Source organism: Strix uralensis, chromosome 1 (assembly GCF_047716275.1).
Source record: "Strix uralensis isolate ZFMK-TIS-50842 chromosome 1, bStrUra1, whole genome shotgun sequence".
NCBI lineage: Eukaryota > Metazoa > Chordata > Aves > Strigiformes > Strigidae > Strix > Strix uralensis.
In genome coordinates this window covers 146,036,828-146,052,428 of record NC_133972.1, presented here as the reverse complement: position 1 = coordinate 146,052,428, position 15,601 = coordinate 146,036,828, and the positions used below count along the sequence as shown (strand labels likewise).

General features: G+C 35.9%; 1 protein-coding gene and 1 long non-coding RNA gene across 2 annotated transcripts in view; both read left to right on the top strand.

Annotated features, from left to right (window-relative positions):
• MMP16 (matrix metallopeptidase 16) overlaps positions 1-8,245 on the top strand; it is a 186,691-nt gene extending 178,446 nt beyond the window's left edge. Inside the window, exon 10 of the mRNA XM_074884091.1 lies at positions 4,112-8,245. Within this exon, the coding sequence (XP_074740192.1) occupies positions 4,112-4,446 (335 nt within the window). The 3' untranslated portion in view covers positions 4,447-8,245. The remainder of the gene's footprint in view (positions 1-4,111) is intronic.
• Positions 1-15,601, top strand: part of LOC141949933 (uncharacterized) — a 730,729-nt gene that overhangs the window by 412,413 nt on the left and 302,715 nt on the right. The gene's annotated exons all lie outside the window — the stretch shown is intronic.

Genomic DNA, 15,601 nt, shown 5'->3' with positions numbered 1-15,601 from the left:
TGAACAAGTAGAAAAGGGAAGCAGAAATATTCCTAGGAATCTGTGTAAATCAAAGATGTCATAAAGCCTATGATGCAGAAATGCAGATCACAGGGATGTTAGTATTAAGTGTTATTACCTGTATAAAGATGTATCATCACATACAGGAACCTGGAATCTCAGCTGGCCACATTTCCAAATGAATGGGAGCAGCCAAAATCTCCTCCATCTTACAAGAATTCAGTGCTACCCAAGGTCTGCTGGCAGGCTGCCAACAGACCCCTCACTTGCACAGAGTTTAGATCCCTTTGACAGAAATAAAAATATGCATTTGTCATCACCTATCGTAGTTACAGAATTGTCGTATGGCATTTACGATTTATTTATTAGTAGGTTCTAAGTTTATTCTGTTTGCCTCACAGACAGCACATACATATATTGCCATATTATTTTAATTTTCTTTTAATAAGCAGATAAAAAGATTTCTTTCCTTGTATAAACCATTTCAGTCTCCTATTTCAATGTCTAACTTGATTAAGTAATGTGCCATGGAAATGTTTGGGGTTTTTTTCAGAAATATGTTTAATTGCTTCCTTGCTTTGTCTCTGTTTTATCCAGAAGCAGAAACCCTCTCTGGATTCTGGCCTTTTGGCCAGACTGGGTTTTTTGTGTTGTTTTTATTTGTATTGTTTTGTTTTTAACTGAAAAGTAGGACAGGCAAGATGATATTCTGCATACATCACACTCAATAACTGTTTGTAAATACACACATATGTAGAAATGGGCACAAACATTATGTATACACAGAAAAACATAGTGGATATAACTTCTGCTTTCTTCCTTTTGTTACTTTTAAAGCATATTTTTAAAGATTTACATCCAAAAGGAATTTAACATGTATATATATGTGTACGTATGTATGTATGGGTTTGAGTTTTTTCTTACCTTGATTGCATTCCCCATAGTACGTTTCCTGTACTGAGCTCAGGTACATGTGTCTGTCATTACAAATGAAAATTATCTTACTGTAACACTCAGAACAGTGGGTTTGAAAGTACTGCAGAGGCAAAGCACTCATTCCTAAGGCAGGAAAACCTCTTGGTTACATCAAAGCCACTTCTCTTTTTTACCCCAGTGGCTTTGATAGTCTGTCTGATGCTGAATGAGGAGGGTGATAAAACATGACATGAGATCGTGGAGGACAGGAAAGGAAAGGGCATTCTTGGGCTTCTCAGAAAGCTTAAAGGAGCCCCAGGGCAGAAAGAGGGACTGGAAATGACACCATAAAGTTCCCAAGAAGACCACTAAGACATTTTCCCTGAAATCAAGAAAATAGACATCTTAAGAAACAGTTCAGAACTCCACTGTTGTTTGTAGGAGGAGAGAAAGAAACAAAAGCAGATGCAAGTTAGAGTACCACAGCCTAGTTAGAAAGAAGTTGTTTACATTTTGCCTGAAACTGTTTTCCTTTCTTTGGGCAGAAGCAGAATTGACAAGGAAGTTCTACTATATGACTTCATAAGGGAACATCTGAAAGCATTTCTTCCAGTTAATCCATTTAGTTTTAAAGAAGACTTTTTTCTTTCCCTTATCTTTCTATTGCATAAAACATGCAAATGAACACCTGCAATAAGTCTGATCATAAAGTGGTTTCCTTCACTTTCCACAAAAATTTGGGGTAATCTTGCAGTAAGAGGCTTGGGAAAGATGAGAAAAAAACAATTTCCTACTCTAGTCAGCATCCCAGTTCAGTGTCCTAGAAGCTTGGTAAGGTACAGGTAACATCTTTTAAACTCTCCCTGCTACTTCTCATATTGTGATTTGGTTTCTAACACTGTAGTAGAAGCTCTTAGGAGGAGTTTTCGTTTCTGATGCTCCATGCAATCTGAGATCACACGAAGTTCTTCAGATTGGGGAAATCTTTCTTTCTGACTTGAGAGCAGCATAGAAAATCTCACCTCCCAACTAGAAATTCTGCTAAAGTAGATGGTGAGGCAATTTTTAGAGAGAAAAAAAAGAAAAGGTATTCTGTTTTATTAGCCCATTGAGCTTTTTATGCCTTGTGCTTACTACCACTCCTAATTTGAGTTTCTATTTGACACATTAGTGACTGCTAAGCCCTTCTATGCTCTTTGAGTCAGACACTGCACTCACTACTCAATGACTAGCACCTAGAAATTTGTAAGGAGCAGCTCCCAAAGCAGGCTCAAGAAGTCAAGCAGAAATGACTTTCAACAATTGTGTGAAGTCACTTGTTCTGCCATAAGAAGAAGTAAAACTACTCAGTCTCTTAGAACTACCCTTCTCTGCTGGTAACTTCCATCCTTCAGCTGTTACTGGCTGCTATCCTGGTTCCTGCCTCAGCAAAATGACAGAAAAGTTTAAACTACCTTCAGAGTTTTCTAGTTGAAAATATTCTCTGATTGAAGAATTTTTCCTGGATCTATAGGGGCTGGCAAGTCCTTTGCTGTTTTGATTTTACCAGTTTTAATTTGATATTTCAGTGTATAATAACAACTAATACTAACTGATGTCAGTATTCTGAGTTATATGATGTGTACAGATATGTATTCTGTATATATGTAAGAATATAGATTTAGAGATATCATATCTGTATATGGTCTCTCTCTATGTATTAGAATATTCATAGAGATAATATATCAAATTTTCACACTTTAAATATTTATTCAGGGCCTGTATGTACAGTGCTTTCTTATATACACATTATTAGATGAAATGAAAAGATAGGGTAGTCTGTGGCTCAAAATACTGAAATTTTTCATTTGAAAATATTTTTCATTTAAACTACAGATTGCTTTAAGGAATTTTATATATGCTAAAATTTTAAAACTTCATTGTATTTAAAGAATTACAGTCCTCTTTTTTGTTCTGTTCCAATCAGAATATAAGGCATTTTGTGAACAAAACTTCTAACTACTGTTTTGATACAGCTCAGTGCTTTTCTTTTTTCTTTTTAACCAATATTTTAGTTTTCTATAGATACACATTCTCAGATAATGAAACTGCAAGGAATTAAGAAAAAGAAAACAGTACCTTTTCAGTGGCTAGGAAGTCCATTACAATTACATAAATAGCTAATGTAGAAGAATGTTCAAATATTCTAAATGTTCTGAAAAGTGGCAGTAGATGATGCAGATTATTTTACAGTTTGAGCTGCAAAATATACTATCAAGTAATTTTTTTTTAGAATTGAAACTAACTGCTGTTTGAATAGATGATTACTAATATTATCTCCAGGTAGCCAGTTACTAACCTTTTCAGGAAACATTGTTAAAATGACAAACAGTGCCCAATCTGTTTTAATATTCTTAGTGGCCTTTAGTACTGCAGGAAATAAGCTGAGGTCTATAAAGTGAAGATAAGGAAAAATCCAGTTGTTTGCATTTGGTTCATAAACAGAAGGAGGAAGTTCACCCATCCTGAAGGTTTGTTTCTTGTCAGATCAGTGCCATTTTTTCAGCTGGGATAATAAAGTAATGTAGTTTTTTGGCAAGGAGTCAAGGTTTTTTTTTCCATTTAGGCATATTTAGTAATAACATGAATGATGAAATACCATCTCTTTGCAGAAAACTTGAATCTGGTTACACCTGTTTTCTCTTGGCAAAGCTGCTGTTATTTCATCCAGTTTCCTTCTTCTGAAGTACAGCAGTAGGCTATGTGACATCAAAGAGGGTCAGTTCTCATTTCTGGCTAGCATAGCATTGCAATTTGTTTCAGTAGACTTCCCATCTTGAAGAGATTGTGATGCTTTAAAGTCCTGGCCCTGAGGATTCCAACTCTGGTTGGGTTTTCAGTGAATGAACAAATCATCTGGACCCTGGTCTGTCAAAGATCATATTCTCTGGAATTCTTTTATTTTTTTTGAGTAATAGAAGAAAATAAAATCCCAGTTTAATGAATAAAAAAAACCCCATCCTGATGTTAGAATTTCAAGATACAATAAAGAAACAAAATTTGTAAAGATTTGAAAGACCTATAACTGAAGTCTATTCCTTATACCTTTTTAATTTTTTAAGTACTAATAATTTGATGCCAGTAGTTTCAGTCATGGTGTGTTGATGACATGATTTGATCCAATATGACCATGAATAATTGCAATTTTCTTCCTCAGGCTTCACATATTTCTACAAAGGAAAAGAGTACTGGAAATTCAATAACCAGATGCTCAGGGTGGAACCTGGCTATCCCAGATCCATCCTCAAGGATTTTATGGGTTGTGATGGACCAACAGATCGAGATAAAGACCGACACAGCCCTCAAGATGACGTTGATATTGTCATCAAACTGGACAACACAGCCAGCACTGTGAAAGCCATAGCCATTGTCATTCCCTGCATCCTGGCCTTGTGCCTCCTTGTCTTGGTTTACACTGTGTTCCAGTTCAAAAGGAAAGGAACACCCCGCCACATACTGTACTGCAAACGCTCTATGCAAGAGTGGGTGTGATGTAGGGTTTTGGTTTTTTTCTTTCCCTCCCAGGAGTTTATGGTAACTTGAGATTCAACACAAGAGCTGTTATGCAGTTTCCTAGCTAGGAGCGGGCATCTGTCGGTCTGAAACAAAGCTGATCTTTAAAAGCCAGGGGGTTGCCTGTCCTGCACATGAGTGGCGATTCGCTCAGCTGGGAAGCTTCCATGATACACAGTATCTGCTGTTTCTTCAGTCCTTTGTCTTTCTTTGTCATTCGATTCTAGGCCTTTCCTCTGCACGCTCAATGCCCTATAAACTTATCAGGATTAACTAATGAAGAGGAAAAAAAGGATCTCCAATGTTTCTACATTTTTCCCTTAAGGCCTGTTCCCCTTTGAAAAATTTTTTGCTGAAAGTAAATTTTTTTAGAAAAACACAACAACCCACAACAGAACTTTCAGGAAAGTGAGAAGACCCAAAACAGCTTTGTCTCCAAAGAGGATTGCTTTCTGTCTGCTACGGATAAAGTCCTATACTCCTACTTCCAGTTTTGTCATGTGGGAGACTCGGATGACACGCAGGACTTCAGACTGTTCGGACAGCCATTTTCCAACAAACAAGGGGCCAAAATATCTGCAATATAGTAACAGCCTTAATAATACATTCATTTTGTGTTTTTTACAGCTGCTCTGGGCTACGTCCTCAATGTTTTAAACTCATTTATATTCATTACTATATTCAAGCAGAAACCTTTTTATTGGTTTGTTTGATTTTTTGGTTGTTTTTCCTGCATAATCTTTCCCAAACTGTACCAAGCCAACTGCCCCAGGTCTTTCATAGGCCTGTCAGGAGCACTCATTCCAAAGCATGGTAAAAAGCAGCGTGTCTCTGAAGTGGATTTCAATGAACTAAAGCAACAGTCATGCTATAGAGAAACTTGATGCTGATATTACATTGGTGGTGTAACCCTTTGAGAACTATTGCATCCGTTTTCAGAGTCTGGTGGATGTTAATCTTGGTTGTCATTAAATTATAGGATTGTGTTTGGGTAATACAGGTTTTAAAAGAAAATCAGTTTTTCAAAACAGATTTCCTGTGACTGCAAGTGAGTGTTTTTAATTATTTACATTATTGATAGAAAAGCATTTGTAACATAAATAGAAAACAAAATATATCTACCAGCTACTTTCTGGTTAAAGGAACCAAACCTATTTTATTAACTTCTACCACTTACCAAGAATTTTTCTGAACCGGCAACAGTTTTATAGCTTAGCCTCTTATCTGAAGCATCTTGAATTTCTCTTTTAAACTATGTTGCATGATAATTCAATTTGCCTCTGCAGATGTGGAGTTACAGTTTCAAAGGAAAGCTAAAATGATGACTCTGATATTGCATGAGTATCCTCCGGTGTGTTACCCCTTTGCATGTTCACCATAGTTCTCAAAGGGTTAGTCAAATTTCTGGCCTTCAGCCAAACATGATATCACTGACAGAGCCAAGGGACCACCAAAGCATTTTGTCATTCTGTGTAATTTGTGCTAACAGCAGTATTGTCATTTTCATGTGACCTGCAGAGCAGGTTTGTATCAAGATTTTTTTCCTAGAGAAAAGTCAGCAACTGACAGACCTCTTTATTGATTTTAGGAGCTGCTTCTTGCAGTGATAGGATTTACAGTCACTGGGCTGTGAACTTATTAAAGATGGTCAGAATGATGCACCCCAAAAGTCAGACACCTGGTTTTTTATGAAAGCCAGGATTTGAGGGGAGTAGCTTTTGCAACAATGAACAGCTTGCCTTGAACTTGATTATTGACCTGTTGACTGTCATTACCAAGTTAAACATTGTCTTCTGTGAACAGCTTCACTGTCTGAATTTCCTTAGTGTACTGTCCTCTGTCTTTGATCTTTGACCTTTAACTTGCAAACTGGCACAAACTGAAGGGAATCTGGTGTTGCAAATGAACTAAGATGAGTTTTATTTCTTAAAAGGCCTGATATACATTATCCAAAATCTGAGAAAAAAACCTTGAAGTGTTTTCATAGAAAAGAACTGACATAAATGAAAATATTTATGATAGATCTGTAGAAGGGTATTTTCCTATGTATACATGCACACTCTAAAAATGAACTACAGTAGAAGTTAATTTTTATTTAACTTGAATACAATTTTCAGTATAAAATTATCATTTCTACAGATAACTAGTTATTAATGAAAAGGTTATAAGAAAGTATTAAAATACTTGAAATGTCCCATATTGGCTTTTAGATAAAATGAGACTTTTGTACTACGTTCAACCAATTTCTTACTGGTTTCTTAATCTACATAACTGGATCACTTTTTAGAGAGTGTAGGTATATATACATATATGTTATGGTTATTATTATTTTGGTAATGGATAGCTTGACTGCCTTGAATTTATATTTGTATTGAGCATAGCATGAAAAGTAGTATGCCTTTTTGTTCAATTACATGATTTTATATTGATTTGAGGACTTATTTTATGAACATATGTGGTATGCTATAAAGCATTGCAAACTTATTTCTTAGAGCATAAACAGATATACAGCTAACAGATGTATGGCTAACAAAAATGAAGATTAGAAAAGATATAGTTTTACAACAAATATGCAACGCAGATGGCATTTTGGAGATGTTTTGTAGAGGTACTGCATACTGTAGGTTAGAAGTGCACCAGTATCAGCCCATAGCATTATTTAGTAAATCCAGTTCAGTTGTTGCTGAAAATATAGGTTAATTGACAGTTAAGTAACATAGGATATTTACTGCACATCAGCTCATTTGGTGAATTTGAAATTCTATGCCTGTTTGTCATATATATTAAAATGGGTGTGTGTGTTTGTATACTTATAAATGCTCACAAACACACACATACACATACATGCCTTTTTTAATCCATGGAGAGATTTTTATTGTCAGCAAACTACTATAACTTATGTTCTGAAACAGACAGAACAAAATGATTCATGTTGCTGTTCCAATTTTGTCCCTTGGATAGTTGGTGGAAAATACTAACAGCACTACTTATTCTGCATTTGGTTTTCCTCTACAGTAGGAGAACTTATTTTATATTATCTTTAAGTCAGAACAGCATCTCATCTGTTTTTTCATTCACTTGAAAATTTCACTTCCGTTTGAAATATCTTTCATGGCAGCTTTAACATTTTGTGCAACTGTTTCCCTGACAGTAATGAAGTGCTGAGCATGTTGACTGTTGTTCTTTGATAAGGTAACAAAAATGTTTGTATTTGGAGAATGTAATTTTAATTATGCAGGAAGGTAAGTGTGATAAGTCTAGTGCTTGGTATATGGTACATCATAGATACATGAATACATGATAAGTTGATTGTTTAATCTATTTTCCTTTACTTAAAAGTGCATATATATTATATACAGAGAGAGGGAGAAAAAGTAATATTATATTGGCATGTTTATGTCATGCAGAGCAAGACTGTGTCAGCATTTCTACTACATACTCCTGTTTTCAGTAGGCTATAACAGAGTCATAAAGGTTTGCTTTAAGTAAAAGATGTAGGAGCAATTATGTTCACTGTAATTCCCAAATACATACTGGCTAGTTTCAAATTATACATGTTCAGAGTAAATTAGTGATGTTGCCCAATCTAGTTTTGAACTCAAATGAGTAAAAGTTCTAAGACAATGTTATTTTTTGAACAGTTGTTTTTCTACCAGGGCCTATAATTATGAGAATTAAGAAAAAACAAATTGAAAGTATTTTCACTTTTGCAATCTGGGTTCCTGCTCATGTGCCGTAAATTTTTTCGTAAAGTTTTTAATAAACATTTCCATATTGCTCTTGTCATGATCTGTACTGTGGAACAATACAAAACTGAATATGCATTGTGTTAATCAGTTACAGTCTATCAAGCTGACTATACAGGGTCGTGTATCTTCAGAGTACTATGGTTTGTATGATGCAGGAGGCCAGAGTAGATGATGGCAGTGTTTCTTCTGGCCTTTTAATGTATAAACCTATGAAAAAGGTTATTGACTGTAGACAAAAACTAATTTTTATCAAAAAATACATTTAAAAAACTATGTAACTGTATATTTACTGGATAGGCTGGGATGGAGAGACTCAAATGGCTCCAGAGGAGCCCTTTCAAGTCTCCTGAATAAATGTAATACATATTTTATATCTTCCTATGAACTTTTGTTCTTTTTCTTCTTTCAAAGTGGGGCAAAGGGAGGGGTTAATTAAAGAAAAAGATTTTTTTAAGGCTAATTTTGTGAATGAAAATAACAGAAGCTAATAAATTCAAATATAAGGGGCAGACTTACACTTTTTCTTAGAAGTGTACGTCATCTCCCCACTTGTTTGGTCAAGACTCCTGTGCCATTAGCACTGTGGGTTAAGAACAGAGTCTAAGACTTAATTTTTGAATTTTCAACTTTTTTGGGGGGGTCTTACTTCACAATCTTAATGTCAATTAAATGTAGCTTTTGGTACCAAATTATATAGAATCAAACTCTAGCTTGTTGGTTAGAAAAAGTGCATAGAATAAAAAGTAGGTTGCCTATAAGCAATGGAAGCATTACATTCCTATTCTAGTTTTTTGCATTTGAACCATCGCTAGGGCAAACCTTAAAAAAAGACACATAGCAAACTGATCAGTGAATGTTCCAGACACTGCATTTTTAAGAAAGTAGAAATTCAAGCTACCACACCATTAGCAGCCTAAACTGAAGAAAGCACAAGATGACTGGGCTGAGGATATGACTGCAGGGGCTTGCTCTGTCCTGGCTCCCGTATCTTCTCACAAGGCCTAAGTTTTGTCACCAGTTGCAGAGGTGGAGGAAGCCATGCACTGTGGCAGTAGGAGATGTGAAGCAGCCATTACAGAATAGCTCCTTGCTGCCTTTTGTTGTTGTCAGGACTGCCTTTGGACAGCTCTATTTCCAGAAGCGTAAATAGATGACTGCAGCCCTATGAACCATAAGGAAAATCATTACTTTCAGTAGAGGGAACAAATGTCACTGGCCACTTAGGTGTTCAGCTATGCTGTAAATCGAATAATATTGTGTGGGAGCTGAGGAAGAGGTAACCTGTTATTGAATGCAATGGTATAGCCGTGACAGATACACCAGCACAGTAACGTTAGGCATACTTCCTTAGCTCACACTAGACAGACTGCAGACAAGCAGAGTGGTTCACATAAGATAAGACCATTTAAACATATGTCAGTTACAAAATCAGGTATAAATGAACCATATAGTCATAAAATTAATCTCTGATTTATGCATGTAAATCAATGAGTTGTCTGCCACTGGTCTCATCAAAAAATGTAATGTGTGAGTCAAATGTGTTTAACCCATTCTTGTGACTTGCCATGTGAGATGTCAGAGGCTGATAGAGAAAGACATTTTTATCAGTGCCATCAATGCTGAAAAAGTCTGGTAAGCATCATAAGCATACCATCACTTGTTGCAGACTGGCTCCATTTGATACTTGATCTAAGGTAGCTTCTAATGTCAGGCAGCACAGATTCTGTATGATGTAATGATGGCATTATTTGATGTATGTATGTAACTAGGAAAGCCCAGTGATAATCAGGAGATCATATTTTGAAGGATCATCAGTATATGACCACAGTGAGCATCTGTTCCTAAAATCAAGACGTATTTCAAAGAAGCACGTGACAGTATTAAATGCATGCATCATAAACAGGTCTTGTTTCCCAGTATGCATAAGCTTTAGCGTATCATCTACAAATTATAGGCAGTTTTTTAACATTTGCAGTTGCAGCTGCCCATTATGTCTTTGAGTTATGACATTCTGTGAGAGGTGTACATAAAGTATGTTTGCCCTGTGGAGATAGCCTGAAGTACTGCTCTGGTCTGCCCACAATATAGATGAAATAAATTACAGAGGCAGAGAAGACATAAATGAAGAAATGCTGATGTAAACTAGCATGCTAAAGACAATTTTCTACACTTGGATGTGCATGCAGCATAGTGCTACTTGCTGTTGCAGTAAAACTACATAAACAATAATCATTACACAAGCCAGCCATTTATGATGGCACGAAGCCTTCCAGCCGCACAGCTTAGTTTCTTCTGCTTCTGTAGAACGACATTGTCCACAGATGATAATTATAATAGCCACCACATAAACCAAAGCTTTCTGTTTAGTTAATAGTAATTTCTACCCTATGAAATTGCATCACATCCTTTTTATAACTACAACCTTAAACTCCTTGGCGAGCTATCAGCATATCTTAATTCATAGTCTTTCATGCCCATTATTTTTTTTTGCCATTGCAGTAAAATATATACTGAACATTCTCTCCATCTTGCCATCTGGCACTAACACATGGAATCATCACTTTCATTCTGTGCCATGCATGTGTCCTGAATCATCCATTTGCCCATCCATCATTTGCGGAACTGGCTTTCTGGGAAGTGGGATTAGCAAGAGAAGACTGGGATAAAATAATTTCCTAAAGTACCTGGTTAGCCCATATCAATATGACAGTGGAGTTTGAAGAGTTTTTAGTGAAGTATGATATTACCTTACCCACTGGCAACAGAACAGTGTAAATCTGCCAATCAATGCATGCCCAGGGGGTGGACCACTTGCAAAGAGTCGCATGTTAAATCAGAAAACAATGCTTCTAATCCATATTTCCATCCTGATGTGTTGGCGTAGTTTAACACCCAGTCTACACACATATGCATAGCTTAGATGGCTGTACATAAAATCATCTGCCCTGTGGAAGCTGAGAGTGCTTAGGGTCAGCAGACAATCAGTGCTAAATTGTTCATAAGGTGTGAACAAATTTTGGTTCCCTTACTATTATTTTACAACTTCAAAGAAAAGAGAGTAGGTTTTTCCATCGTGTAAAATGATGATTTGTAGTACTCATTGTCAGTATTCACAATTACATGATATGTAAATCTCAAAAAGTATAATTGTACAACTGGTATATTCCAGTTGAAATGCACAACCCCATATTTAGGCATACAATTAATTTAAACAGATGCACATACTGTGTATGCTATGCTCGGCTATTGCTACAGAATTGTCAGTGCTCACATACTGATCTTCATTTCTTATGGGAGCGCCATGTTGAAGTCAGCTTTGAGCAGTTTGCTTGAGTATAAGTAGAATTATATAAATTAGGAAATGGTACACATGATGGAGTGTATTCAGAAGACATCATCAGCAACCTAGAGTGCTGCTTTGAATGATTATGACAACTACAATTCATACCTACAAGGCATAGCTGTGGCTTGTATTTACGTGGCTGTGTTTTACCTCATATAATAAAGTCCTATGAACTCTGGCCATGCATCATGAGGCACATGAAAACCATTAAAAAAATCTTTCAGGATATCCATTGTCAATACTCACACAACTCACAGAAATACCTGAGATTGTTATACCCAAGAAAATTTAATCTTGAATAGGAATCCAGAATTGAAGGAATTTGTGACAATGCAAATAATAATCTATTCCCAGCTCTTACTCTGTGTAATGTATTTAGTAAAACATTGCCAACTAAGTATATGCCTAACATCCATCTTTATTGTGTTTCCAAAACCATGTAGACATCTCTTATCAATTCATGCACGGTACTGTCTTACTGTGTCTGGTTGAAAACCATTTTATAGGATAGATCAACAGTTATGATCCTCCCTTCTTGTCATCCAAGATACACAGGTCATCATCTGCTATCAGTATGCATTACTTTTAAAGTGGTAGTCCTTGGATGGCAAATACAGATTTAAAGGAACACCCAACTGAAATCTTTCTCAGAAGAAACTTAAATTAGCCATGAACTTTCTTTCCACAACTTCTAGGATCCACAGGAAAGCCAACTAGATCTTTTGGTCGAAGACTAGACAGACACAGAAAAAGCAGCATAAGCACATTTCCATTTTTGATTGCCAGAAGAATATAAGAAAAGGAATGAGAACATTTTGGTTTATAATTCCAAGTACAAAACCAGTTTGTCAGAAAGGGAAGGAGCCAAGGACCACTGACACCACTAAAATTGCATGTAATCAACAATAAAAGAGAGAAGATATTATCAGGAAGATGGTGATAGCTTTGAAAGTATTATTGGTCTCCAATAACAAAGATACCTGTTAGGTTGTAGAAAGTCTGTGGAATTCTGTATTTGGTGTCATAACCCAACAGAGAGCAGTCAGCCGAAAGGCTCCTCGGTATAGTTACTCTAAACCTGACTACAAATATATAGAGAGAGTGCATTATTTATCTGCTGCAATCAAAAATCTTTCAAGAGAGATTTAGTCAAACTAATATCAGCCTGAATGTATGTGCAAGAACTTGTCACAGTGAAATGATCTTATGTTTGTTTTCAGAAATTCAAGCCAAAAATTTATCTATCATTTGAAGAACTTCACTGGATGAAATACTGAAGGACAAAGAAGCCTTTGCCTCTTTTAGTCTATATTACGGCTATGTATCCTTATCTACATGATATCTCAGTCCTGAAGTGCTTGATATAATAGAAATACTTTTATGACCTTTGGATGGATCATCTATTACTATATCTTTATGTAAATTGATAAATACAATCAAACTTCTGATTCCCATCCACCGTCTTTTTTCATTGTGCCCTGACATGTTTCCTGACTAATTAAGGCAATATTTAATTTTATATGCTCTTGGTAGACAAGTGAGAAATGATCTGTTCACTATACAGAAAAAAGAAAATACAATTTTATTGTCTATCTCATTTAATCACACACAACTTTTTATAGTCTGTCGCTAGGAAATGCAGTTTTTTGCGTCTATGGTGAAGAAGTAGTACCGTCTCAAAAAAATCCTGTGAACATTTGAGAAATTTGATGTATGTCTTTCACTAAATCTTGTTCATTGTCTAGTTCCCCAACACTGAGCTCTAAATTATTAACTTCATATTATTGAAGTCTCTGCCATCCATTGACACTGCCATCCTTTAAGTCTTATGAAAATGATGTGGTACAGACAGCATTCACCATCATGGGGTCCTTATTTGCGTATTGTGGCTACTTACCTGGTCACATGTACAATGGTGTAACAGCAGAGACCTATCATTTTTGATGCCAGCCATTGCATACCATTTGCATTCATGGTTTATGACATCTGTGAGAGGTGAGCAGTCTAGAAAGCTGCATTTCAAAAATGTTTGTGTTATTTCCAGTGGTTCCAGTTCTCATCTTTAACCTTTTCTCTTTCTCCTTTGCATTCTGATGCTTATAATGGGTGTCATAGATATTCAGGCAATAATTATATGGCTGGACTCCTTCATCTACCATAAGTCTGTTCATACACATACATCAACTGCCATTACATTACTGCTATAGCATAATATGCTGGCACTGTTACCTGGCAGAATGCTTTGCTATTATGCATTGTTTTCTGATTGATCCTAATTTCTAGGTATCATAAATAACATTTATGAAGAGCTCTCTCTGACATCTGCTACTGTAGTCTGGGAATCAGATTAATTGCACGGTTCAGTCACAATTTGTAGAGAAAAATTCAAGTGTTTGACTTCTGTAGGTTTACTGTATGTGATAAGTGTTCCTATATGATCAGAAGCTGTTTGAGGGAGGTGATATCTGCTCCTTGCCAGTCCTGCGGTTAGTATTGTTAGCAGTTCAAGCATGTACAGCTGGTTTTGTCAGTGTGTAGTCAATCAGAGTTTGATATGGATACATACAAGAAGGGTGCATTGTTTTCCATGCTTCATACACATTCTCGTTTCTTCTCCTTTCTGAATAACATGCACCTTGCTTTCTCTCCAAGTGCTGTAATCGTGTATCTACCAGAATCTGATTACTTCTTTAGTTCTTCTTGTTGGCTGTTATTTTAGCAGCTGATTCCATTTTCCATCTTGTTGCCATTCTTTCCTCCCTGTAATTCCAGCAGAAATTGTTCTGGTACCAATATGTTAGCTAGAAGCTACTACAGTTGGGACTCTTTCCCACACTGTGGTTTGCTTGTTTATCCTCCACCTCTTAGAAAGAGTAAATCAACCTTTCATGCAGAGACAAGGATTTTGGTGCAGTTGTTAAGATATCTCTGAAAGTGGTTTTATGCATAACATGACCATAAACCTCACGTATTGTTTAACGTCAACTCTTTTCAAGCTCTGCTTCTTGAACCACCAAACAATTGTTCATTTAATTTACAAATCCTGACAAATAAGTCAGAATATGGATGTGATGATTTTTCTATAAGATGCAAATTTCTCATTTTTATTCCCTTTTCTCTGCATAGCCCCATATGCATTTCATGCCCATGTTTGGCTCTTTTGTTAGTAACAGAATAATTGGAGCATTTATTTTCTTTCTGCAACTAAATTTCATTTTATTATTGTTTTTATTTTATTTTATTGGCTCACACAGCATTCTATACAGTAACCTTTTTATAACTGACATATGTTATTCCTTCAGGTAGCTTCTACTGACAAACACAAAGCTTGTTTGTGTGCAAACGCAAGGCTGACTAAATGGTGCTAAAGTGTATTATGACTGTCAGATATAATCAGGCAAAATTTTGTGGTGCTTAGACTGATTTTTTCATTGATTTTATTGATCAATGCATTGAACAGTGTTTTATTATACACAAGTTGTCTTTTATTAGTAAATCAAGACCTCATAGTGCATTGTTAAACAAAATGGGTTAATTAATCTATGTAACAGTTCACCAAGCTATTATCTCTTTAACTCCTTATAATGTTGTGTCATTAAAGGTCAAGGGGTCATGATAATAATCTCATTGCTGTAGAACATTAACATGACTGAACATTTTCAACAAAGTACTTATGTTTACAATGCTATAACCCTTTGACTGCTGCGGCAACCTTTAACCACAGAAAGTCACATGCTAGAATCATCATTATGGTTCTTGCCATGGCAATCAAAGAGTTAAGGGCTGTGCAGTGATTTGTTTTATATTTATTAATTTATATTTATTTTTTATTTTCATTTGAGAAGGGGGGAATTGGGGTGGGGCAGTTCTTGTCTGCTGTAAGTGTCTTAACCAAGGGAAGGGTTAAAACGGCTTTTTATACTATTGCATCTTATGTACTTACCATTGTTTCATTGTGTTGTAATTAAAAAAAAATCTGTCAATAAATAAGAGAACAGAAAAAAAGTTTCATAAAGACATTGTGGTTTAATTGGTATATATT